At 40.0% G+C, this 27,414-nt stretch overlaps 1 protein-coding gene across 1 annotated transcript in view; it reads left to right on the forward strand.

Moving 5' to 3' along the window:
• The first annotated feature begins 460 nt into the window (after positions 1-460).
• The window catches only part of clybl (citrate lyase beta like), a 69,444-nt gene continuing 42,490 nt past the window's right edge, over positions 461-27,414 (forward strand). The window contains exon 1 of the mRNA XM_079426752.1: positions 461-522. Within this exon, the coding sequence (XP_079282878.1) occupies positions 479-522 (44 nt within the window). The 5' untranslated portion in view covers positions 461-478. The remainder of the gene's footprint in view (positions 523-27,414) is intronic.

Raw genomic sequence — 27,414 nt, forward strand, 5'->3', positions numbered from 1 at the left:
CACACTGTAATGGAAGTGCATTGCATTGTGTCTAGTCTAGTTTAGTGCATTGCATTGTGGGGTACAATTCCATAAAGTGTGTTCTATAGTTGTATGCTGCACCTTTCTGGCAAATGCCATGTAGGTATTTTATGTACAAAAATGTGCACAATATATACTACATACTGCTGAAATAATAAGTAACGTGTACATAGCCTCCAAACATTTAAGTATACTAGGTATGATAATATAGTGCACATTAAAAGATAAAAAGGCTGAGGAATTATTATTATTTACCAGATGTAGAGTTATTATTAGCAGCAGTAGTAGTGGTAGTATTTCTTAGTCTAGAGCATATGCAATAGCCTGCGACTTTAAATAAGAAAGGGCCGATTCTTCTTGGGCACCTAATTTTCTTCTGGCCAATCAAATGTTATTATTTTTCCACATAGCGACGCTGGCAGCCAATAGGAACATCTCATGTGAGGAAGCTGAAGACATGGCGCTGCGCTTAGGACGTGCTAACAGAAGAGAGTCTGTGTTGTAAGTTTGAACCTACTGGAGATTTCTCTACTCTTTACATTATACACTATGTGTTAATGACACTGGACGGTTTTTAAGCGCATTTGTAGTAAAAGGACGTCCCATAAAAGCAATCGGAGAGAATTAAGGGAAGATATGACAAAACTCTTATTTTATGAGTGTGACATTGACATGTTTATATGCTTTGTTTTAGAAGAATAACAGTTTGTTTGTCTGTTTATTTAAAATGAATTGTTTCTGTGTCACAAAACGCTTTCGTAGCCGAAGTTAGTAGTCCTCCATATGTCTCGTTTGCTGATATGTTTTACCAGAGATGTCAAAAGATTGAATAAGAAAGCAGAAGTTTGATGTCCAAAACTATTGGTCAAACCTGAGTCTTGTTGCCTAGTCAGATGCAGAATGGATGTTTGGAATAGTATCCTAAGCAAATTAAATATTGTTTTGAGCTAAAAGTATTATGCATTCTGTAGGCTATGTGTATATTATTCAGCAAGGTAAGGAGCGTTTGGCGTGCACCTGTCGGTTGTTTGCCTGCACTGAACGATAATGAGAACATTATAGAACATTATACTGTTTATTACTGTTACTGGAGTAATTGTTACTGATCTATAATGGAGAACATTACATATAGATCAGTGGTTGACTGTTTAAAAAAAATGCCTTAATTGTAGTCTCTCAATTCTTTCAAAAGGAAAATAAATAAATGGTACATGCAGCCTTTACTTAGTAGTTCAGTATATATATATATATATATATATATATATATATATATATATTCAGGATTGCGTTATTTGTCCCCAACGAAATATGTCTTGGACATAAAGACTGCCACATACAAGAATACATAGAATTATTATACGATAACAAATAAACAAAAAAAATAAATAAAAATCAATACTTCAATACTTGCAACACCCACATTTCACCCCCACCTTAATCTCCTGAGTTTAGGAGATATCTTTCAGATATCTTATATTCAGATCTTTTCCAGTATTTAGCTAATTGGAACCCATATATCGGGATCAGAGGAATCAGCAATAATTTTCCTAGCCTGTTTAACTATGGTCTTCTGAAAAAGAGTTTGGAGGGAGGGATACTCCCTCACCCCATCACTTTAAATGCTGTATGAACCAGTCCATTTATTTGTGATTTTAGCTTAGCTGATATGTTATCAAACCAAGCCACAATTCAATAACGTAATACACTCTCTAACACTGCCTGGTAAAATAACACCAATGCCCTCAAGGAAGGTCTGTATATATAGGTATATAGGTTTTGGGTCTGTATATATTTTTTTGTTTGTTTGTTTTTTAAAGAAATTCATATTTCATATTATATTTATTATTTTGAATAAATGGTTGTTTTAAATTTCAATTTCAAATTTCAAGAATTCTGGAACGCATGGTTTCCACAACAGCAGCAGAACTGTTTTCAATATTGTTGATAATAAGAAATGTTTATTACTGTTACTGGAGTAATAAAAATTCTGCTTCGCCATCACAGGAATAAGTTACATAATAAATAATAAATTACTAGAATAAATTACTAAAATATATATAAAAACATTCTATTTTAATAATATTTCACAATATACATTTTTACTATATTTTTGATCAAATAAATGCAGCCTTGGTGAGCGCAAGAGAAAATGTCAGAAACATTTTAAAAAATCTTACTGACCCCAAGTTTTTGAACGGTACTGTACGTGTATGAAGATATACAGTACTTGTGATATTTAATAGCTCTCTCTCTCTCTCACACACACACACAAATATATATATATATATATATATATATATATATTTATATTGGATTAATACTATTGAATTAATAATAATTAAATCATACTGAATTAAACTATGCATTTTATATAAGTGGATGTTTCAAATAGTTTCCAAAGCAAATTAAATATTGTTTTGAGCTAAAAATGATTCTTAATATAATACTGAATTAATCTACGATTTTAAATTAATTTACAGTATATCTATTCTATTTTAAGAATTCTTGGAATTGTCTGTGGTTAATTCTAAAGTTTACTAAGAGCGGGCAGCATGTTTTTTTTATTATTATTTTAGAATTATTGTGGATTAATTCATTTATTTATCTTTGTTTGTAAGTCAGTTTAACATGTTTAACACCAATTTTGACTAGACCAATCTTTATAAACAAATAAGTAAACAAAATCGTTTGGTTCATGATATGCTTAAGACCATGCTTAAATTTAGTTTTGATGGTGTGTGCGACATTTTCCCATTTTAAACATCTATGTCCTTCAGACATGAATGAATAACTATTAAATGACATTCAATTCTGAATTCTTAAGAATTCAAAAATGTACAATAAGCTTGTCTTTTCCAGAGGTATTTCAAACAACCACTCAAAATCACTAAAGAAAATTAGTACTGTACTTCTACATGGTACATCTGTGTCTAATTCCTCTTGAGAGACTTTAATGAGGGACTTCAAACAGTTTAAATGTCAATTACAAAGAAGGCATGGTTTTAAGGTCCCAGTAATCTGTCCATATTGGGCACTGGTCATCAGGACATGGTGCCAGGTGGCTGTAATTCATAGCAGATGAATTTCCAGAGGCACTCTACTGATGGGCCAGTTAATGTACAGTGTGAACTGTGACTGGTTTGTCATATTTGCAGTTAGTATGTGAATATGCAGTGCATCCAAGGACAGTTTTGGTGCCTGGGGTCATCCAGGAGGATGTGTTTAACTCTGTTAATTAAACCAGCAGTTCATGTTTGTTATCCCTTGAAGACAAATCCATTTGTTCAGCTTCTCTAAAGGAACGCGTTTCTCACACATTCGATGTTAAATTAGTTTGGGCACATGTATAGAGAACCTGGATTAGTTTTCTCATCAGTTTTCCATTTGTTTAATAACTGTGTGAGCTGATGTGAGTTTTTTTTCCCCCTCCTTCCACAAAAGCCACAAAGCAAACTGAGTTGGCTTGGAAGGAAATTTGAACACATGGCTAACTGCACAGGCTGGACCCAATTCTGAGGCCCGTGAGCGGAGTGTGTGTGTGTGTGTGCGTGTTTTATGGAGAGCCGAGAGCCACTGGCTTGGAAGCAGACTGGGATATGTCACAAACACCCTCATGTCAAAGATGCAAGAAACATGGATTGACGCTATGAACTCGACAAGTGATGAAAGTAGCCTAGAGCTTGTCAATTACACTTCCTGGGCCTGGACCCTATAAGTTAATGGGCAGCTTCCCCTTTCGAGGCCTGCCAAGGCTTTATAGTACTGGTTATAAAACCATGAAGTGTAATGTGCTACTATAACTTTTTCAATTAAGAGCAACTGTGCAAATGCCCTCGGATACCTGGAAGCAATGGAAAGCAATTTTAGAGGGGTTTGTTGGCATAAATCAAAGTTGGGGTTCTTTATGCCTTCATTTACGAAACATTTTAATGAACTTCTTTTTAGGATCTGATCCTGATGGGTTTTTTGCTTATATTTGTCCGCCTAGTTTGTAATGATGAACCTTGTTTTAAATGCTAAATGCGTGCTCCAAAATATCCCACTGTGCTCGTCGCCATCAAGTTAATTGTTCATATTATATGCTTTTAAACTACTGAATCAAATATACAGTCCATGTTTGAATTTTATATCAACTGCGTCGACAGTGCATGAAAGGGATAAATTAGGGTTGTTGTTGTTTCCTGTTCTAATATTCCTTGTGTGTGTGCGTGTGGAAGGACTGTGACATTTCCGAACAAAGTCAACAGGACAGGACAGATCTTTTTAAATGTTCAAAGCCGCTGATCCCCCCTCATCTGGTGCCTTTTAGTGTAGGTGCAGCCTTTGGCATCCCATAGAAAAATAAATGAGTGCTGAGTAAATAGTGATGTGTTGACAACTCATTTCCACATTGATTGGTGCCGGTAACAGGAGCAGAGGTGTGTGGCCTTAATCCAATTACGAAACAGAACCCGAGCCTCACTGTAACCAACCATCTTACCGAATACGGCCTGAATCAAGTATAACCGAAATATGAGTTAGCCGGCTGACCCAGTGTGATCAAAGCAAGCCTGAGGTTGTTTTAGTGTGAAATAAGTTAGCTGGATTCAATGGCACTCCCTCATAAAGTGTGTGAGGTTGTGTTTATATGTCTTTGCTCTTCACGTAACCAAAAATAACAGATATCAGTTTTGCATCAGTCTTGCTCTCACATTTCAGATCAGTACGTCAATATATCGGTCTATTACCTGTTGTTGAACCCCCCCTAAATTGGGCCTTTGAAATTTGTTACAGAGCATTAACTTAACACATGTTCTGGGAGAAAAACAAAGGGGAGGTTACAGGATTGGGAGCCAGCTGAGTAAACTGAATGTTAGAGGGATGGCAGTTCGAAGCGTTCTTGTCCCGGAGGTAACTGAGAAGGTCCATACGGCCAACAGATGGAGATTTGTGCTCCGAGTCCCCACCGATCCAAACAAGTGCCTCTGCTCTTGCATTAAAAGCTTTGATCAATGGAGGGTCTCGGCCAGAGAGCGGCTCCTCAGATAGGCCGTGGACTCGCATCTGTATAAACATGGCCTTTCAGGAATGTGTGAACAATGCAACAATAGAATCTTGTTCTAGAGCCAGACCCCTGGACTCGTGCGGTTCACCGATCGAGCTTGTGCTCGGATTGAATGAACAGTTTGGGGAATATTCGCTGTTTTCAGACATAACAGCGATGGGATATTGAAACTTTGTCTTTGATTCACACGAGTTTGAACGTGAGAGTGGCACAAAATTATGATGGGCTTTGTTTCACTTTTAGATACATATTTAATAATAATATTCATGCCTTTTCTCCCAGTTAATTCACAAATTTTTTTAGAAAGTGAATTTTTGTACTTATTTACTCCTAAGGTGTACACATTATATTACCTTTTAAAAGGTACTGTACCTTAATTTCTGAGTGTTTTGCAGTATTTTTTTCTTTTTTAAAACTGCTGCACAGCTCCAAGAATAGTGTAATATTTACAACGAAACAATAAGGTGTTACATCGGGCAGCTGTTTCTGATAAACACGCTTCGTTGCATGCGTGACTAAACAGAACGGACCAATTCTGAGAAAATGTTTACGGAGAAACCACTGAGTCACTGCTTGTATCAGGTGAACTGGCTGCAGTGTGGGGTGTGTGTGTTGGCTTGCATGATCTCCTGCCACAGTGTCTGCCACGCTTAGTTCATCATACTCCAGGCAGAGCTCTGGAGAGACACCTGGACTGGCCAGCCTCTGCTGAGAAGGTCACGCTGTGCCAAGATCAGCCGTAATCAACACGCATTTTCTGTCTTATTCATCATAATTATTAACTTTAGTGCTGAGTTTACAGCAGGCAGCTGAAGGAATTTTTATAGTGATTTAGATGCTCAGGTTTGTGGCAGCAGTTCTCTCTTAGTCCCCATGGTGTCAGTGTTTGCAACGTTTGATTATTGCCCTTTGGTCACACTCCAGGTAGGCAGTGCAGGGCCTGCAATTCAATGAAAAGTTTCAACTTACCATTTTATTGACAAGAATACAGTTGTATTCTTTACTTGTTTTTATTTCTCTGTATATATTTATTGTTAGATTAAAAATTAATTATTTTATATAAATATAAATGATTGTATTAGAAATTCTTAGAAATTATATTGCATTAAAATACCAATAAAATAATAATTTAAATGTATAACATAAAATAGCAATAACATAAAATAAATCTATTAATAATAGAACATATATAGGTGTGCTACACAGTTACTCTAGTCTTGTCCTACAAATATAATCTGGTGTACAACCATACAACCACTATTTTTCTTTTTTTTCCAAATACATACTTCATATATTTGAATAAGTGCATGTGGCTGATATATGCCAACCTCCCTAAATCTACTGTCTCTCCACCTCCTAAATCACTAGAGGCTGCTAATTTTATGTAGAAACACGGATCTCAAGTTCTAATTTAAAGGCCAGAGCAAACAGCACTTACAGTGAAATTAGTCTCCGGCGATGAAGCGTGCAATGAAATCATATCCATCCTTTTTAATGACTGAATGAAATATTAAAAGAACATAAGCAATAAGAGGAGAAATAATAATAGGAGCAGATTTCCCATGGAGCAGCACATGGAAATGGGGAGATAGGAGCCCTGAGGTTGGGCTGGGCTCCTTCTCTCTGTGTCTGTGAGGCTCCACCAAGCCAGCCAACGTTCCACCGTTTCTCATTAGCTTTGGAAATGAGCACGTCGTGGTTCAGGCTACGCAGCAGGAGGTTCGAGAGCTGCGTTCAATGGTTTTTGGAACATAGGTGGCGCTGGGGATCCTGAATATTGCCTGCTTGTCCGCTCTTATATGGCTCTGATATTAGAATAGTGTCTGTAGCTTATTTACAAGCCGGGCAAGCCGTATACTCTCACAGTGTTTCAAAGTGCTTTGGACTTTTAAAACACCAGTTGTAGTTTCTATAAATGCTTTGTAATTTTCATATTGGTTTAAGGCCTTTTCCCACTGCGTTGGATGAACTATTGCAATCCCAAATTGAGCATTTGGCCCATGTTGCTGTGAGAGTATGTTTATGGATTTGAATAAGTGATTCAATGTTAATTTTATAGTAACTGTTAAATGTCAAATTTAGGTTGTTGGACTTCTCTTTTCATAATAGGCCTTTTAATGCTCTGGATTCGTGTTTTGTGGAGAACAAAGCTCCTGCCTGTGAATTTCTCTTCTTTTCCTTAGGGAATCATCTCTGTTTAACACTGTTTCATCATATGAAAGTAACAGCTGTTGTCAGATTCACAGAAATGCTATTATGCCAGAATATGAATTTAAAACAAAAAAAAACATATATAGACAAAATTAAATCTTCCAATTTGTCTGTTTAATAAAAAAAAAGTCTATGTTGGTTAATAAAAAAAGCAGAGTGATAGTTTTTAATATAGAATACCCTTTTTTCTTTGATATGACATGATTTTATTTTAGAAAGAAAAAAGTATTTGTTAGCTTGTTCACCTGTTGGAAGGAACCCCTGTATAATTAGGCGGGTCAGGTTCACCTGATCTATTTCGGGTGCATTTTTAAACAGAAGGGGTCTTAAAGGCCCGTTTTTAAAAGTTACTGTTTTTAACTTGAAACAGCTTCTTCAGAATGGCGGTGCTCAAAAAAAACAAAAACACACAAGATGTGATGAAATGGCTGAAAATGTGTAGCTACATGTTTTTTAAAGGTAAAAAATTAAAAAAAGAAAACTTTTCCAAGAGCGTATTAAAGCTAAAGTACAGCATGCAAAATAAATCGATTAATCAAAAATGTATCTATAATTCATAAATATATATACTATGGATGGAACTACTCTAATGATCATCCTACAGAATTAATTAGGTTGACCAGCTTACTAGATTTATTCTTGTACTATCCAACCTATGGTAACTGATTGGATGATAGACTATTGGATGATAAGCCAAGCATAATAAGCAATCCCTAGGGCTTGAAAAAGATCTTTGCACTCTGAAAGCTTTTTGATTATTAAATATCATAACTAGAGTTTACTCCACTCTGACTCCTCCTGCCCTTCCGGATGCTCTCTATGTAGAACGCCTGCTCCTGAAAATCTCGTGCCATGCATCCTGTCCCATTCCCAGAGGGATGAACCGGTATGGCCTTTGGAGGTGGGAGCACGCAGGCAAGCGAGACCGTTTACTTACGCCTCTTAATGGGGAGCGTGATGGGCGCCTGTTCACATCACTGGGAATAAGGGCCGACGCAGCCCTGCTAGTACTGCAGCTCATTAGAACAAGGCCAAGATCCTGCCACAAACAGGAACTGGACCGAGCCAAAGACCGCCCCCCCCCCCCGCCCCCCCCCCCCCACACACCTCATCACACTCCAGAGAAAAATCTGTGCTCGTAGGACGTGTCTGTCCGCATCACTGACCCCCTTAAGATGCTAGTTTCCAGGCTCAGCTGCCTTAGGTTCGGTTACAGTTAGTGCCCCTTGAGTACACGCAATATTTGTTTGGTTAGTTTTTGTTTGTTTATTGTTTCCAGATGGCAGCCCTCAACTTTGCCTGCGTGGCTTTCAAGTTCCCAGTGAGTGTTTTATAGTCTTGGCTGGAGCGCTTATCCTGTTTCCTAGACCTCGCTTTATGATGGCACTTTTTTTTTTTTACCTTGAAACTGCGAGCAACTGTCAAAAGCTGTCTGCACTTTTCTAACGTGAAAAGGTGCAGTGTTGCTTTGTTGTGACGCCACAAGGTTTACCCTAAGTTTAAGGGTCACTTGTGAAGGTAGTGTCCCATTCTCCGCAGTTTAGTTCCTTATTGGGAACCGGCCAAATCCCTTTGTTCATAGAGGTGCAGTGAAATGTGGTCCTTTTGTTATGAGAAGGACTGATGAGGCTGGAAACCTTTTCCCATGGCTGAATCTGGGCACTGTTAAAGCCACGTCACTTATTTACAGGAATACAGGAGGTCAGTCTCGGCTGTAAACTGGGGGGTGGACGACTTGCCCGTCGGATGCGGTTAAAACCGGGGGCCTATTCATATCCTTAAAGGAATATTCAGGGTTCGATACAAGTCAAGCTCAATCGACAGCATTTGTGGTGTAGAGCTGCATTAATAGAAAGCACAATTGTTGATTAAATTAATTGCAACTTGTAACAAAAATCGAGGTCGCATTGCAGTACTTCCAATGGAAGTGAATAGGGCCAATCTTTGGAAAACTTAAAAACAAGTACATACAATCAATCATTACTGTACTGTACTGGTGGCTATACTGTTCAAACATCGAGCATTGTAACATTTACAAATTGGCACCATTCACTTCCAATCTAAATGCCTCATTGTAACTTAAGTGGGTACAAGTTGAAATAATACTTTTTTTTCGCAATAAATGCTAATGATCGAGCTTGAACCAGAATAAGTCTTCATTTCCACTGATGATTGGTTACTCTTGCATGTCATTCTGATTTAACCACAATCTAGACTGCAGCTTGTTTAGTTGCGACCGCATGTTTACATTGCTAAAGCAACTGGAGACCCGTTTCCCGTTGCACGCAGCTGGTGTCAGCGCCGAGGTGTCATGGTAACGGAGCGATGACTGTGTCAGGCAGGGCTTAGCTCATGTCAGTCTTAATCACGGGATCATTGTGTTGTTAAGGTGCTGAGAAAGCTGCGATACAGTATTGCGTGTAGCACTGTAACACGCTCTGGCCTGAGGCTGACCCCTGGGATGAGGTGTGACTGTGACGTATAAGCTGTGTTGTTTTTTTTTTTTTCTCCAGACCTTGTTGTCTGTTTAATCTTTTCCCTGACCGTTCGGCAGCATGGGTCGGGAAGAGGACACCAACTCTTGGCTGCACTTTTTCTGAACTGTTATCATGTCATATGTTGCTTTAAATAGCAGGGAAGCCTCATGCATTTAAGGTGTTTAAGAAGGAACCTTAAAGGACAATCAGGTTGTCAATGGGAATGTAATAGTGTTGTGCGCTAATAGCTTTTTAAGTAGTGCTCAGTACACTGTAGTTAATGCGTGCTGACTACGTCTTCGCTTCGATTGTTTTTTTTTTTTTTTTGATGAAATGCTGTCCTTTAATGCTAACCTGTTTCTGGGACACTAGGGTGTGATGCTGGAAGTCATTGGCGACTGGCCTTTTTTGTTTTCATTTTTGCAAACGTTAGACTCAAATTATGAGTGTTTACATCATAAAAGTACACAACAACCTATTTTTAAAGGTGAACGTCTAAATTTGGTGAACCAGAATATTTTTTCACTCTGTTATCACATAACATTGGTAAAGGAATCTATGTAGGTTCTCTGTAAAAATCTAATAGATATTTTTGTTGTGGTGTGTATTGTTTAACAACTTTTTAATGTTGTCATTGATGGAGGTGAAGATATCTGTCATATCTATGGGAGTTATTGTGGATGCCACATAATATATCTATCAATCAACACCTGTATGTGATTTGTGACACCCCTTATGTGATCCATATGTTGCATTCGCCATTTTTGCACTTTAGTCATCACTGTAAATCATGAGTTAGGAAAGGAGTCTACAAAGGTTTTCTGAAAAAAAAAACTGAAATCTACTGTTTTGGGTGGTATATACTGTTCAAAATCCTTTAATTTCTTCACCTCTTGAATGGTGGACTTTGGCTCAAAAATATTTAACTCTATTGGTGACTTGAGAGATGCATAACATAGAGGTTCATTTGGGAACTAGTGCATAGATTAATCAGGCCTCTTCAAACGCTTCACTTCTGAACTAATTATCACCTAATAGCTGATGTGCCAACAAACAACTAGGCTAATTATTCTCTGATTTTGCTTCCATGAGAGCACAAAGTGAATTATTTTAACACCTTTGTAAATGTCCCCAGAAGAGCATTCTTTATCCGAATCTGCCCCAGCTGCTAAATGCTCTAACAGGTGAGGGTGTCTCGGTACATTTGTGGCTTTTTTGCTGCACTTGGAATACTAATTTTTTCAGAGGAAAAAAACGTTTCTGACTGGTATTGTTTGGTTTATCGGTAGCTATAAGAACTTATGATACAACCTCATTTTTTGTAGTTACTTCCGAACAAAGAAATGCAGCCTTGTGAATTTGCGCACAGCATTTTTTTTCTTTGCTCATGTCTGAAAGTATTGAGGGGGGACGGTTTGTTTAGCTGAAAAGGTCCTCTAAACGGTTTAACCTTCCCGAGCGGCCCAACAAACAGATAGGCTGAAATTGGTGGTGGCACGGCCGGCCTTTTAAAAAAAGCAAAGCCCTTTTATTTGTCTGATCTGCGTGGATTTGTATTCAGTCGACACGAAGGGCCGTGATTATGAAGACGTGTGAATTACAGACCAGGTCATTTGAAAGTGACGACCTGGGAATGGCACCAAAGCCTTTAGAGGAAAAGCCTTTTGAGGCTTTTTCCCTTTAATTCCAGAGCTGGCTTGTCCCCACAAACCCCCCTTAGTTCAGTTGGCACGGCTTTGATCTGTCCGTTTGACAATGAGCCCATCACAAGATTGCAAATTAAGGCAACTGGACACTAAATATGAAATGGAACAAAATAACATTTGGGGGTCTTTCTTGTGTTTGGAACGGACTGTTTGTGTTCACAATTACTGGGAAAACCTGTTGCGGTGTGCCTTTTTGATTCTGTCGAATTTCTGGTTTTCCTTTTGGGGGGTTTTGTGACTGTTTTCCAGGGCGTTGGATATCCATCTCGTGCTGCTGGTAGTCAGGCCACGGTAAAAAATCTCTCAGACACATCGCCATGCCTTTTAGACCCAGCCGCAGCCATGCGCTACTTCCTACAGGCCTTTGTTTACCCTCCTGGGCCCCAGCTGTTGGGATAGGTGATAGCTATGCTCCTCGCCCCGAGGCCGCCCAAAAACCTGAGTCTGTGCACTGTTGCACCCCAAAACCTAAATAGGCGCATTAGACACAGCACATTAAGGGGCTGCTGGTGTGGAGGTGGGTGCGTGTCCCATGAGGCCCTCGTCTCTCTCCTCCTTCACACCTCGCCCCCTTTGCTCTGTCTGGACAGATCAGGGGCCACGACACTGCGAAAGCTCAACGCGGGCCTTTGTACTTCGTCCCCCCCATTCTCCCACCTCCATTCACACAGTAGCTTACTGATTTAGATATATCTCCACCAGTGAGAACGGGTGCCCATTGTTCACATCTTTTTCTTGTTACACCATGTTTGATCTGCCATTATGTCGACCTAGAGTCATCATGATGCTGTTTTTTTGTGCCTGTTGACTTCTCTTTCCCTGCTTCACTCCTGTCCCAATGTCTTTAACACCATATGCGCAGGCACAGCACTATAAGCCGTGAAAATACCCACAATGCTGTTTGGGCCAAATGTTTTATAAATTTAATTTAATTTTATAAATTATGCTGTATTAAAGAGGAAGAGTAAAGCACACCGATGACTAAAAGAGTAAAAGACACTGGTAGAAAAGCTGTTTGAATGTACAAAATTCAAATATAATTGCTGATACAGACCAGACAGGCTATTATGGAGATAATAAAGACTAAAGGGCAGAGGAAAAACTAACATGGAGATAAAATCAAACTGCCCAGTTTATCCTTACTGACAATTTTCTCCTCTATAATGAAGTGTATTTCCCTGTGGCTCGCGTTGTGCACTCTGATTTTGTGCAGATTCTGATTGGTGTCATAGCTGAGAGAGCGCAAAAGATTGGATCAATAACGTGAGCCCGGGATCAGAAAATGAGGAAACCTGTTCCCAAAATAATGAAAGCAATGATGGTGTCTCTCCACTCGTAATGAACTTTACTACGAGCGTACTTGAGCATGACTTTGTCTCAGAGCAATGCAAATGGAATTGCCCCCTGATGGTTTGGAATGCACCCAGCTGGCCTTTAAAAGGTGATAATTGGAAAATACAGGATACAGCCGTGGTCAGAAAAGGGACTTCTTGTTCGACTGCTTTAACCACTGTGTGTTTGATACAGGCGAGCTTGCTTTAAGCAAAATTTTTACATTTTGCGTTTTTCATTTTTTTCGTAGGCAAGTCATTTTGGTTTGTTAATTTTACTATAGCATGCAACTTTTTCTGTTAAGATGTTTGTATTTTAATTATTTTATTTTATTAACCTGTTAACGTTTGCCAGAGCGACGACGCACTGAAGCGTTCTTTTCCCCACTAGTTTAATGTTTATGAATGAATTTAACGTGAAAGAATATCATTAATCTTGACAAACTATATATCATTCTGAAGGTCTAAGCCTCAAGCATCGACGACAGATCGCTGTTTTCCGATGGAAAGCTTATAAGGAATGTATTTGCTACATTTGTGTAAGCAGTACACATCAAAACAGGCAGAATAAAAAAGCCGTACGTACCATTATCATTGTAATAACGAGCCACAAACACATCCACTGCTGAAATCCCAGTTTAGTTAGACAGGTAAGGGTCCACAGAACAACATCCAGCGAGCACTTTTAGTCCAGCGAAACAATAACGTTGTAATAAGGATGAATATTCCTTTGTTTACATTTCATTTCTTCAGAGAGTTATTGTTTGCGTCCGTTATGGAATAAATTACGCTCAAAAACAGTGGTAAAAAACAACACGGTGCTGTAGCATACAGTTTTACAAACAGTTTGAGACCATCCACAGAAAAAAAAGTCTCAGAAAAGCGGAATATAGTTTATTTGAATTTGGCGCGGTGACGCACGCTGTGACGCAGTTGTCATCTGAGCGGGGCATAACTTGGCGATCTGCCTTTTCCATAAAAACCTTTTTTTTTTTTCTTCTACATTTTTTATATGTGTGTGTGGGGAATGTGGCCGTATCTGAATGATTATCATCTGTATGGACGCACATCAGCGTGTTTATTACCGACTGTATGACCATGTCATGAATGTGTATAATGTATAATTCTGCAATACTGCAATTCTGGTGGTTATTTTTCCTCAAACAGAGGGGCTGGGGGGACTATAAATATTTTCAGAACAAATATTGCAGGAATCTCATTTTTCATGGTATCGTCTTCAAATTTGAAATATAAACTCATGAGACACGTGGCTTTCAACCCATTACTTTTCTGGATTGCTCCAGTATTTGTATATGAAATAAAAAAACATTCAGTGTGGAAAAACATTTTTCAAGGCACGTCAGTGTCTATAACTTTTTATCTTTGAGCATTATCAACTCTGGATGATGGATAGTAAAGCCTAGAGTGTCTTCTTTCCAAAGATACCTAATTTGTTTGTGTAGCAAACTTTGTCAGGAACTGTTACCGTTTTAATTTAGGTAGGTTATTTTCACCTGTGAGGCCCAAAATGGGGGGCGAAGGTTAACAGGTTAATAGTTGTATTTTTTATTTCCTCAATGGATTTTAGTTGGGTTGCACTTTGGGATTAGAGCTGAAAAAGGGTTTTAATTTTTAGTGGGTTTTGTTTTGCATTTTACCATAAGTAACCCATTTATTATTAAACCATTATTATTATCATATGCTTGCTAATGGGGGGGGGGGGGGGGGTCTTTTGGTTCAACTCCACTCAATGCCTGGTTAGAGTTTTCCCAGGCTTATGTAGCTCTCACAGATGAAGGTAAAGTGGAGCATAGAAGGGGTAAAAACATGCCCCTGACTCGCCTCCTTTCCTCTAGCTTTATTGTTGTCCTACAGCAGTGCATAAAGCCAGACGGCATTCCTCTACATCCACGGAAGGAAGTCATGAGGCCTGGGATTTTGCAAAGCTTCTGTGCCTTACAAGTCTAAATTGAAACCAGTTCGCTACTCCTCCTTTAACTCAGGTTAAGGAGGCGCAGACGGACTTAATTAGAGTCGCTCAGTAGTAAGGGCTCAGTTATAATCAGACTTTTAACTCTGGCAGTGAATACTTTTTAAGTTTGATTTGTGTATGTAATGTGCGGGGTGATGCGTCTATTTTTGGAGTCCAGTCAAAGCACAAACAAGAAGATAAATGTTATGACGCCACGCTTAGACGAGCTGTTTTGAAAATGCCAGCATTATCCAAACAAAATAGCATATGTTTGGTCCCATCCTGCCTGACCTGGGTGTCAGTCTGCTGAAGTTTCCATCATTAGCACACCGATGTGCCGCCTGTACAGGAAAGCTTCTGAAATATCACATGGAACCTTTTCAAATAATTTCCTCTGAGTCATGAGCCTTGCTGTCAGCGGTTATGTCAGCTGGAGGTGAAAAATCTAGACTCCAGTTCAAGTAAAAGATGCTCTGGGCTTTGAAAAATCACCCCAGCCAATGCTAATTTATAAGCTCCTTTCTCATCCCAAGACCCCATGCTTTCTCAGCTCATGTACCTGCTCTAAATGCGTGACGTGTATTTTCCGTATTGATGTGTATCAGGTGGCAGAAATGTTGTCCAGGTGGAGCGGGGAAGGAAGGGTGGTGGTTGGATGCGGCCCATGGCCAAGCACAACAGCTTCCATTCCTCCCTTTCCACCACCACCTCCCACCCTCCCTCCCTTCATCATACTGATTATCCAGATTTTATTCAGCGAGATGTAAGAATTAATTTTGCTGAGCTTATCAGCGAATTAACTGACTGCCAGGAACAAGGGATAACTAATTAAACTGAAAGTAGCAGTTACTAATTTATGTACACTTTTTCCTGCAGCAACTGTTTTTGAAATCCACTAACAATGAATCCCAACAAGTAGCTGTGTTTCATAGACACATAGATGACATAAAACGTCATCAAGCTTTTTAAATCTAGAGTTGAATCACTCTTCGGAAAGGGTTGTTAGTGAAGCTACAAACTGCTAACAAAAACTAGCAAACTACATTTAGGATCTTTAAGGAGAGAGAGAATTTATGTATGAATGTTGAGCCATTGAATGAAAAAGATGAACTGTCATTTAGTGAGACAATCTGTAGCACTCCACTTAGCTGGTTGGTGTTAGCGCTAATCTGTTGACCATCTCTTTAAAAGAGTTGTTTAACTGTATGCCTTTCTCCTTAGGATGGAGGGTTGTTTATCCCCCCTGCCCCCTTTGCTTACACACTGATGTAGGCCTTGTGGATTTACTGTGGCGTTTCTACAGATGCTGTGAAGTTTGCTGTCTGCAGAGTTGAGGCGCCTGCTCTGCCATTTGCATCCACCTGGCAGTTTAGTAAATTCATTAGCCAGAGGCAAGAAAACAAACACACTGCCCTTTCCACCCTCCTACCTCCACTCTGCCTTTCCACATTCGCTCTTTTTTTTTTATTCCCTGCTGCCCTCCACTCTGCATTTGTATTCCAGATTCCATTAGAGTCTGTATGTTAATACTGTATTCAGTGGTTTGGAATGTTGGATTATAGCCGTAGCCTTCAGTCATGTTTCCACTGTCACGCTAATTAAACAAAACCTGGTATTTACTTTCGAGAAACGCACAGCAGCATGTCTGTTTAGCATTTTGAGCTGAAATTTTGTATCGTAAATGCATTTAAATAAGCCCTCGGTTCTGAGAAGTTACAATGCTCATAATGAATGTTCCCGGAACTGTCTGATGTACTTAGCATACCGTGCAGATCTGTCCGAGCGATTTACAACAGGGCATGATTCCTAACCCCACGTTGGGCGCTATATCGTGGTTTTGGAACTTACATGCTCCACTCCTCCTTCTGCTCTGGGCTGGGTGAAAATGTGGCAGCGATAAATGTTGGTTATCTGAATTTGCTTCTCCTAGTGTAAATGTTTAGGTGGTTTTTACAGGAAGCCAGATAATTAAATGATAGAGTAATTTTCAGCTGTGCATTATCACCATAGACCACAATTCAGGCCCAGTAGTCTGATCTGTGGAGTTTTGTATTTGATTGTTGGGTAACACTAGTGCAGAACGAGCCAAGCATCGTTAAGAGCCTAATGGCAGAACCTCGTTATCTTGGCTGCTTGAGATGAACCGCGAGGACCAAAGCCTGTTATTTGAGTGAATTCTTAACTAGAATATGGTTGGATTTTAATTACTGTCCTAACAAGGTCTTGTGTGTGAGTGGAGGTGGGCGGCCTCGGTGGATTTGGTCACTGTGTTGTGGAGCAGAAGTAGGTTGGGCTTCAGGATACTCCCTGTAGTGTCAGAAGCAATCGGGCCTAAGCCAGTATTAATTAAAGGATCTGGACTGGGCTGAAAGGAGGGGGCAGTAGGGGGGCATTCAGTCACATAGGCTTCTGGGTCACACACGCATACATGCACGGACCACAACAGCCTCAAAAACAGATTTTTCTTTATTTACGTAAATAAATTTTTGTATGAACGCTCTAAGAACCACATTTTATTATGAACTAGAAAGGAAGAAATTATTATTTATTTTTTTTCTAATTTCATCCAATGATTTGAAGACGTGTCACCGGTAGCACTTACACATTTGCACTGGTATCTGGCTAGATACAGCTCTCTAGCTAAACGTCAGTCATGCGTGCGGCATTTGAATGGCCGTCCTGTTGATTATTAGCTGTTTAGATGCTATGAGTGTAGGTCTGGTGGAAACATTCATGCCTGAGAGAGTCTGAATCCTGCTTAAATGTCTAATAGTGCTGTAAGTGCACATGGTTCATGACAGGTTTCACTGACCAAGGGTCAGCACGAGTGTCAGTGTCTCTTTGTTAAGTAATGGCAGTGCCCGTTTCTGTGTCTTTTCTGGGTTCAGGGTGTTTTAAGGGAGAGGGGGACACCCGTGAAAGAGGCACCTCTCATTTGTTCTGTGACTAACCACCAACTCAACCATGTGTGAGTTTATCAGGGTAATTTGTGCCCTGGGAAATGTTTCTCCTTTTCCTTTACATAAACGCATATAATTTATTTTTTAATATGTCAGTCACTCTCGGTAGATCAGCCTAACCAATATCAGTCATGATTTCCCAAGTTTTCAAAGCACACAGGAAGATGCTGCAGAAACACATGCAGTGCCAGGTTTTACCACTTGAGGGCGAGGTAAACTAATCAGGCAGCTTTAGAGGAAATGTTTTGATTAAGTAGACTTGCAACAGAGTAAACAGTTCTAAAGTAGGGTTGGCTAATTCCACTTATTTATATTGACTCTGATACTTATACCTGAAAAAAAAAAAATTCTGTGGATGAAGTGAGTAATTATAGCCATTAACAGCTAACTCTAATTCAAAAGGCATTATTTTCATTTGAATTTGCATAAACAAATGTTCATATCTGATTTGTTTACCGTTTATTAAAACAATTATGGAACATATGGATTTTTTTTATTCACTTTGAAGCATGACACATTAAATGTTTAATAATAGTCATTAATTGCTTATATTTTGAATATACTGTAGGGAAGAATATATGTCAATATTATAATGTGTCCCTGAGCAAGACACCAATGTGTCCCTGAGCAAGACACTTAACCCCTAGTTGCTCCAGAGGCGTGCGACCTCTGACATATATAGCAATTGTAAGTCGCTTTGGATAAAAGCGTCAGCTAAATGTTTTAAATAAATTGTAAATGTATAATATTCAACAAAAATCTATATTTTCCATCTTCCATCTCTGATATTAACATGCAGAAATTAACTGAATTCAGAGTCATTCCAGCGCTATTTGTTTTGTCTGGGACTCTTGAGTAAGAACAAAATGCAACTGCCCATCATAGCAGCTCCAGTCTACTGGACAGATGGGTGGTATGGGAAGATCTTACCTGGGTCTTTCTCTGTCTATGAATTCTCACTATTTGTTCTGTGTTCTGTGTCTTCAAAGAGACACATGGGCTGCCTTCATATCCACAAAGCTGGAGACAGAGTGTTTCTGACCCGTATCCTCCCTGCGCTGGGCCTCAGCCACCTGTGGTGCAGCTAGACCATCCATCTTTCCCCTACACACACACACACACACACACACACACACACACATGCTGCTATGGGCTGTGCCCCGCAGTCATTGCGTAAGTATCCTGACGTCTTAATGTAAGAGTTAAAGGAATAGTCTCTCAAAAATAAAAATTGTCATCATTTACTCGCCTTCATGTCCTTCCAAAACTGTATGACTTTCTATCTTTCGTGGAACAAATATAGAAAATATAGAAATCTTTACTCTGCTCTTGTCCTTTCAGTGAACTCAAAACGTGTGTACTGTATTCTATATCTTCTTAAGCCAAACGGTAAGTTTATGTGAGGAATGGTTTAAATTTTATGCCACTATAGCTCTCTCAAATCACTTTTGTTCATATTGATGTCCCAAACCTGGCACATCAAAGTCCGCGTGAACTGGAAGTTTGCGACTGTTTTTACTTCCGTATTGTGACGTACTTCCGAGAGAAACAGACTACTGAATGAGGAAATTAGAGGGCATGAACGGACTGTTTAAGGTCATGCCACAGCATCTCAATTGGATTTAAGCCTGAACTTGGCCACTCCAAAACCTTCATTTTGTTTTTCTTGAGCCATTCAGAGGTGGACTTGCTGGTGTGTTTGGGATCATTGCCCTGCTGCATAACCCAAGTGCGCTTGAGCTTGCGCTCACAAACTGACGGTTGGGCATTCTCCTTCAGGATTTTCTGATAGAGTACAGAATTCATGGTTCCATCAATTATGGCAAGTCATCCAGGTCCTGAAGCTTTGTGTACTTTTTGTTCTTTTCTGTCATGGATGCCGTTTTTGCCCAGTCTCTTTCCTATTGTTGAATCATGAACACTGAACTTAATTGAAACAAGTGAGGCCTGCAGTTCTTTAGATTTCTTTGTTCTGGGTTCTTTTATGGCCTCCTGGATTAGCCGTAGTTGCACTCTTGGAGTAATTTTGGTAGGCCGGCCACTCCTGGGAAGGTTCACCACTCTTCCAAGTTTTCTCCATTTGTGGATAATGGCTCTCACTGTGGATCGCTGGAGTCCCAAAGCCTTAAAAATGGCTTTATAACCCTTTCCAGACTGATACATGTCAACTATTTTGTTTCTCATCCGTTCTTGAATTTCTTTAGATCGTAACATGATGTGTTGCTCTTTAAGCATGCTTCATTTTGTCAGACAGGTTCTATTTAAGTGATTTCTTGATTCAACAGGTCTGGCAGTAATCGGGCCTGGGTTTGGCTAGGGAAATTTAACTCGCCTTTCTAAAATAATGTGGTTAATCACAGTTCTTTGGGGCCAATTAATTTTTCACACAGGGCCAGGTAGGTTTGGACAGCTTTTTTCCCTTAATAAATGAAATCATCATTTAAAAGCTGCATTTTGTATTTACTTGCATTATCTTTGTGTAATAATACATTTGTTTGATGATCTGAATCTTTTAAGTGTGGCAAATATGCCAAAAAAAAAAAAAAAAAACAACAGGAAGGGGGCAAAAACCTTTTCACGGCACTGTATGTGTGTGTGAAGGGTGCAGATTGTTACGGCAGTCAGATGGCAAGTGTTATGCCGTGTTTAAGAGCCAATCTCTGGCACTGGCGTGCTCATCTCTGCAGGTCGCAGTCCGCTGGGCTTTAGTCAGGTAGGCCCTCCATAGAGAGATGACTACAAAGGGCTCAGATCTGTCCATATGGCAGAGGGACTGAGCGAGGCATGCGTTTGAGGTGCTTTGGAGTGCAGCCAGAAGAGTTGAGCGTGGCGTGGAAACGGCAGGGCCTGTCGAGAGTAGAGGTATGACAAAGCAACGCCTGTCTGGGGCTGAGTGAGTATGTTAGTCTATCTGTTTGTCTGTTTGTGTGTGTGTGTTGCTTCCTTTGACATGGCATATAGGTTAGATTTGTTTAGCCACCTGTGTGTGTGTGGGTGCATACAAGAGTGTGTGGGTGCGTGTTACATGCTTAAATGCACACACCTGCATATTCATAATGCATTCTGGATTAGTGAACGGACACTTTGTCTTGAAGCTTTTGTGCTGAGGAAATGAGTACTTCAACCACTTATTGAGATAGTGTTCCATTACTAAGTTACTGGACTTGGACTCAGTTTGGTAAACCATGAAATGAGTAAAAATGGGTGATGCATTGAAATAATTTTTTACCAAAAATGCAATCATATTCTTAGGTGATAAATTTAACCAGTCGTAGTAAAGTTCTTCAGCAGTGAGCTGCCTCGCAATGTTTTTGCCATACAAAACTTGCATACTTACACATTTTACATTTTTACACCTTTACAAGTTTTTGTCACTGTGATTTACGGTGTTGCATCATTTATGGCCAACATTTTTCTTTTTCTTTTTTCAATATTGTCTTAATATTGGTTGCCAAATTTTGATGCATAATTTATGAAAATAATAGACTTTCTTTGAAGGATGGAACCAAGCTATATCTAGAGTCTGGAATATCATGGACATGAAAGAAGTTATGTCTGAAATTAGCAGAATGCTGAAAAAATAGTATGTCCGAATTCATAGTATTCAAAAAAAAAAAAGAGTAGGCGAAAAATACCTAGATGGCCTACTATGTCCGCTGAGATTCTGAAGTGTGCATTTTATGGACAATTTACTATCCCATGAGGCCACGGGAGAGGATTTGTGAACAGCAGTGTTGCAACTGATGTTGGTCGGTCACATGACAGTAATCAGTAGTGCATCCGACTTTCATTCATACTGCCCATAATCATATTAAATGCAATGTACTTTTCTAATAGTTGTAAAGTAAGCTCAAATTCAAATGTTGTACCTACAAATGTATAGTTTGCAATTTCGAACACACCAAGGGTGTGATTGTTTATTTGGACCAGGAAATAATCATCTAGAAATCTTAAAACAACCTAATAAGCGACCTTAAAACAACCTAATATGCATCTCAAGCAAAAACATAGAAACAATCTGTCAACCATCAGCAGTAGCTTAGCATGATGGTGAGTCTTGCGCTCTCATTTTCTGAAGAAAATATAAAAATGTCACTTTTATAAGCCATTTTTGGACATCTAAGTCATGTATGTCATCTTATGTCTTTTGTAGTTCATTTGAGTGTGTGGGGGTGAGAAAAGAGAGTGTCAGGCATGCAGAGCTTCTGGCAGCGACTCGTCAATCTTAGCACTGCTGTTTAAAACAAACGCTAATGAGTCAGCCCTCTCAACCTGTGACAGTCTCTCTCTAGCCCTCCCCGTGTTTAAAGAGACAGTCACACTGATCTCTTGTTCCTCCTCTCTCTTTCTCTGTTCTCCACTCACTGCTGTGTCTAGAATAATTTCAACCACACAGCTCAAATCACACTGTTTGCCAAACAATTACTACACCTGTACGTCTCAGGCAAAGGGTGTCCATCAGTGAAATAGAATTACTAATATTTGGCTCACCCCATCCAGTTATTTTCTCCGTTTTTTTGCGTTCATTGTAATCATAAAACTAATAATTTTGTTTTACTATATGTTCTATTTTAGGGCAAATGAATGAATCAAGAAAGAAAGAAAGTAAATAATTAATTGAAGGAAGGAAGAATGTATGAATACTCAAGAAAGAATGAATTAATTCAAAAATAGAATAATTAAATCAATGTAATGAATCAATCAAAGCTGTACTACTAAAAGAACTGCTTAACAACAGATCCATGTTCATCAAAACACATTTTCAATACCGCCCCCAAATTACTTCACAAGAGATTTTCAGGAACCCCTAACAGAGAAACGAACTGAAGGGAAGTATAATCATGTCATTCAAAATAATAAAATATTGATATTGTTAATGCTACACATAAATTAATACCGTAAGCAATCCAGCATCAGTTACTGGTTCACACTCCAACATAGTACGTAGGATGTGTAGCTATTTTGGCCACACAAAATAATGTCAGAGCATCTGCTAAATAAAGCGCAAACATGCTACCCACACTTGAATAAAGTTGTATTATTAAAATAGTCATTTTTGTTAAATTTTGTGACATTTATTAAATTCTTTCTCTGCCTCCTCGTATTTTAAGTGTGATTCATGGACCATAAGAGATTAATTTCACTGATAACAATATTGATAACACAAAATGTCTGTAGATATTGGGAGTAATACCATTGTCCTGAATTTTTCATGTTGTGAAAATCTGATATCATGACAGCCTTGCCTCCACCTATCGCACAGTATTTCCCTGCAGCACCTCAGCAAGCCAGTCAGAGACGCTAGGAGCCTCAAACAGGCCAACACCTCGCAGCCCCCGCTGTCAGGTTAGTGAAAGGCCCGGATCTATTTGCATGAAATAAATAAAACCGATTGCTCGTCAAGCGTGCTGCAGTGGCAAAAGGTTCCTACTCCCAGATGCAGTCTCCATCTGTGCCTCGACCACCCCGTTCTGTCGCATTACCTCTTAAATAATTTCACTGGGGCAGTACTTTTATTAACACTGTTTTCTCTCTCTCTCTCTTTCTCTCTTTGTCTCGTGATCTCTTTCCCTCCTCGTTCTTTTCCTCTCCACTTAAGTTGCGTCCCACTGTGAGGACATTTCATCTTACCATTGGATGCCCCTGATCACATCGGTTTGGAACTATAGGCGAGTGGATATGGACTAATTAATAAAGTGTTGGATAATGATTGGTGAACATGGCGAGGGGCTTCTCTCACCGTTGTAGCTGATGAAAAGGATGAGGTTTATTAGCGCTTGGAGAAGAGACTGACCCACTCAACTTCTCTCTCCCTCTTTTTACTCGCTGAAAACGCCCTGTCTGCCCTCTCAGTTGAGGGTTGAACTGAAGGGATGGTACACGCACCCACACACACGAGAATCCAGCGCCTCCACTGTGATTTAGAGTGCCTCAGATAATGAAGCCATATAAGCCTGTTATTTGCTGTTTTACAGCTTGTTTTATGAAGGTGAGCTGACAAGCACCGTCCATAATGGTTCCTGTCAGTTAAACTGACAGCATTACCAAGAGAAAAGAGCCCAAAGAAATTCAGCGCTCCAGAGAATAGCCAGCCTCTTTATGTGGGCTCTCTCCTTTGATGGCCATCAGGCTGCAGGCTATCATTTTACATTTTACGCCGACTGCTATTGTCAAGAGACCATTATTGCTGCTGAACTGTGGTTAAATTCACACCTTGCCACTAATCAATTACAGCGTTGATCCATTAATCAGCTAAAGTGAAAGGAAAAGAGAGCCGTGGGTTAAAAGTAGGCTCCTTTTGGTTGCGTGGGGCAGTACACGCCTCGATCGCCAGGACCTTTTGACTAGGAATGTCCAAGTTGGGATGTTGTCTGTCATCAATAGCCGGGGGAAATGGTAGATCTTATTTTTGATTTTTTTTTTTCGCTCTGTTTTTTTTTTTTTTTTGCTTTAAGCATAAGTGACAGTTTGATTAATTTTCTAGTTACTGATGCTTGCTAAGGCAAGGCGTACTATTAGGGTGGCTGTTTTTGCACAAAACTCTAATCACAAGTATTAAACGGCTTGTTGCAGACTAGTGCTTTTTTTCGGTGATTAGATGGTAAAACTGGCAGGAAAACATCCCTTATGCTTTTCAGGTTTGGGTCTCTCTTTTCATATTAATGCTGGATGCTGAGAGAGGTGTCAAAATATCTTCTTTTGTCTTCCACAGAAGAAAGTCAGTCATACAGGTTTGGACTGACATGAGGGTGAGTAAATGATGACAGAATGTTCATTTTTAGGTAAACTATCACTCTGTTTTTCTTAAGTTTTCAAATAAAGTAGATTTATTTGCATATCACAAGTTCTAAGGACAGGCACGTGCAGAACATTTCCAACCACGATATGCATATCTCTAAATTAGTTCTTTCTGTATGCATATCAGCATTAATCTTTCAGGTTGGGGCTGTGTGTTGGGGCATGCAAATGACCCGGTGCGAAGGGGAGTCGGCCATCGTTTGGAGAGATTTTATAAAAACATGTCAAACAAATCACTCCCCCCTCTCCTCCTCTCCGGCTTGTGTTCAGATGCTCTCAGTCTTGGAGGTGACACGATTTAACTGTAAATGAAGCCCTGCCACCCATTAAAATGGACAACGCACGCTGGTTCTGGTAAAAGAATCTTTTCTGTTGCAACAAAGTGTCGGGAATAAGCAGGGGAAATGTTAGTGGAGGGCATGATAATTATAGATGAGACTTATTTATTTATGTGTGGAGTCACGAGGGCCTTTTTATCAGGACAAGATGAAGGCGATCAGCTCTTAAAGAGTCGTCCACATGTTGAATAGGCGAGTGGGTGGGGATGAATGTTTCTCGGGGGGTTAAAAGCTAATTGTGTTGATGCACAAAGAGGCACTTCAAAAGTCCTGGAAAAGAACAGAGTGGAGCGTCAGGAATAGTGGCACTGTGGCAGAGCTCGCACTGTGGGAATGCATCAGAGATCGAGCTTTACCTTTTAAAGTGCCTAGAGAGACAGGAGCGACTTCCTCCCTCTTATTCTGTCTCTTTCTTCCTGAATATTCCTGTCTTTCCCTAAATAAAACAAGCCCCCTATCTTTTTGCGTCTCCTCCTGCCAGACTCCCTGACTGTTGCTGTTTTCTTCACTTTTCTGGCTATACTTTGCTGTCAGTCCGGCGTTGTTTCTCTCGCTCATCCTTTTCCCCTCTGGGACAATCTGGCCCCTCAGCCGTCCAGCAGTTCCTTGTGGGTTTTTTTTGTGAAGTGGGGAGGGAAGAACTTCTTGTGTAGATTTTTTGGTTCTTCAGTGTGTCACTTGGCCGTGAGTGCCATTGTCTAAGGCTCCTTTTCTCCATGCCCCTCTGCCGCAACGAGTTGTGTCTTTCCCTCATGATCAGCACTTTTGTTGTCTTTGTTTCTGGCTGTACCTCAGAAGTCCATCTCCCCTTTTATGTCCCTCCCATTCAAGCCGAAGGGAACAGTTGTGCTCTGTTGTGGAGATGTTCCACTGGATTTTCACCAGTGGGGTTTCCTTTCAAACCCTTCAAAGTGCTACAATGGAGCTCCAAAGGCCTGAATGGCTATTGCCGAGTGCACACTCTTAGTAGGATCCCTTATTTTGTTTTCCTGGAGTCAATAAAAATGCTAAGTTAAAAGCTAACCCCGTTGCCCTCCCCACACCCATCGCTTGCTCCCTACTTTTGATGGACCCTTCTCAATTATTTCTAAAGAAAAATTAATGGGAAAGTTTTCAGTGTTGTTCCCGCTGTGGACAACAATCGAACCAAACGGTCAGTTTCTCGCATTGGCGCAAAGGGAAACTTTCGTTTTTATGATGGCTATTAGCGTACACATCTGCAGAAGATCTTTCGGGACCAGGTAACTTTCGACAACAGGTCGCCGTTATTATTTTGCTTTGGTGTGATGAATTGGATATAGATGTTCCTCTTGCTGAAGGCAGGCAGTCATGAGTCTTTGGTCCAGGAAACAAAAACACTCTGATGACAGCTGAGCCGTCTGTAGTCTGAGCCTTTGTGTGGAGAAGAATTAGAGCTTAGAGTTTGCGGTTTGTCAACCATTGTGTGTGTGCAGCTTTGCGAAAGAGAGAGAGCGAGAAGCCCTTTTTCAAAAGGATTACAGGTAGATGCGTAGACCAGTGCACATAACTGCTATGACTTCACCCTCATTGTGCAGATTAGGGCGTAAAATCCACTCTAATGAGGCAGTGGCAAGGGGAACGATGGAGGAGCAGAGAACATGCAACTTCTGGGATACTGTTGCCAGGGTCACCAGCCACCAGCTGATCCTGTTACGAGAGGATCAGATGTGTCTGTCAGCCCAAAGAGGGATTGGAACGGGAGGGAAGGAGGGAGGTAAGGTGGCAAAAGAGAGAAGAAAGTTTCACTTTGCCTCTCTGACTATCGTCAGTGCCCCACAGTTAATTTAGCCACATATTTTAGCACCGGCACCTTGTGTCTTCTGACTGGAAAACAAGGCTGATCTCATGCTGAGAAGCAGCTTTTATTGGGATTGTTTTAGCCTGGTGCCAGGAGGAGTTGGGAGGGCAAGACAAGGCCTGGAAATGGGATAAATATTGATGACTCCTTGACCGTTTATTTCTCCACCGTCTTCCGTACTTATTTCATGTTTATGCATCACGGCATTGATTTGTGTTTTGTTTTTTTTTGTTTTTGTTTTTTTTTTAACCTTCTGTTTCATCCACTCCCTCCCACCCCATTCCTAAATTTAATTTAAAAGCCCAAACACGACAGTTCCTGGAAATAGTTTGCATATTAAAAAGATGCTGATTATCGCAGAGTAGAAACACAAATCTTTAATTTTGTGCATTTTAGACACAGCTACTGCTGTTGCTGCCAGACGCTGGAAATAATTGTGAAATCTGCATATTGAAAGCTGCGGTTGACAGTGCCTATATGAGATGGGGAAGGGGGGGTTAAATTGGACAACATATTTATCCATGGTGCCGTGTCCAGGGCTGTTTATGAATGCATGAAACACAGGGGTTCAAAGGCTGAAATCGATGCTGTAGGAAACAGACAAAACAGAAGAGAAATCTTTGTTTATTTTTTACAGCTTTGCCTAAAAGGCCATTTTATTTTTGTTGCCATCGTTTAATTTCACAGCCCCTTTAAAATGGGGTTTTGAAGAAGATTTGGCCTATCGGTTGTTTTGT

This window comes from Barbus barbus (assembly GCF_936440315.1).
Source record: "Barbus barbus genome assembly, chromosome: 10".
NCBI lineage: Eukaryota > Metazoa > Chordata > Actinopteri > Cypriniformes > Cyprinidae > Barbus > Barbus barbus.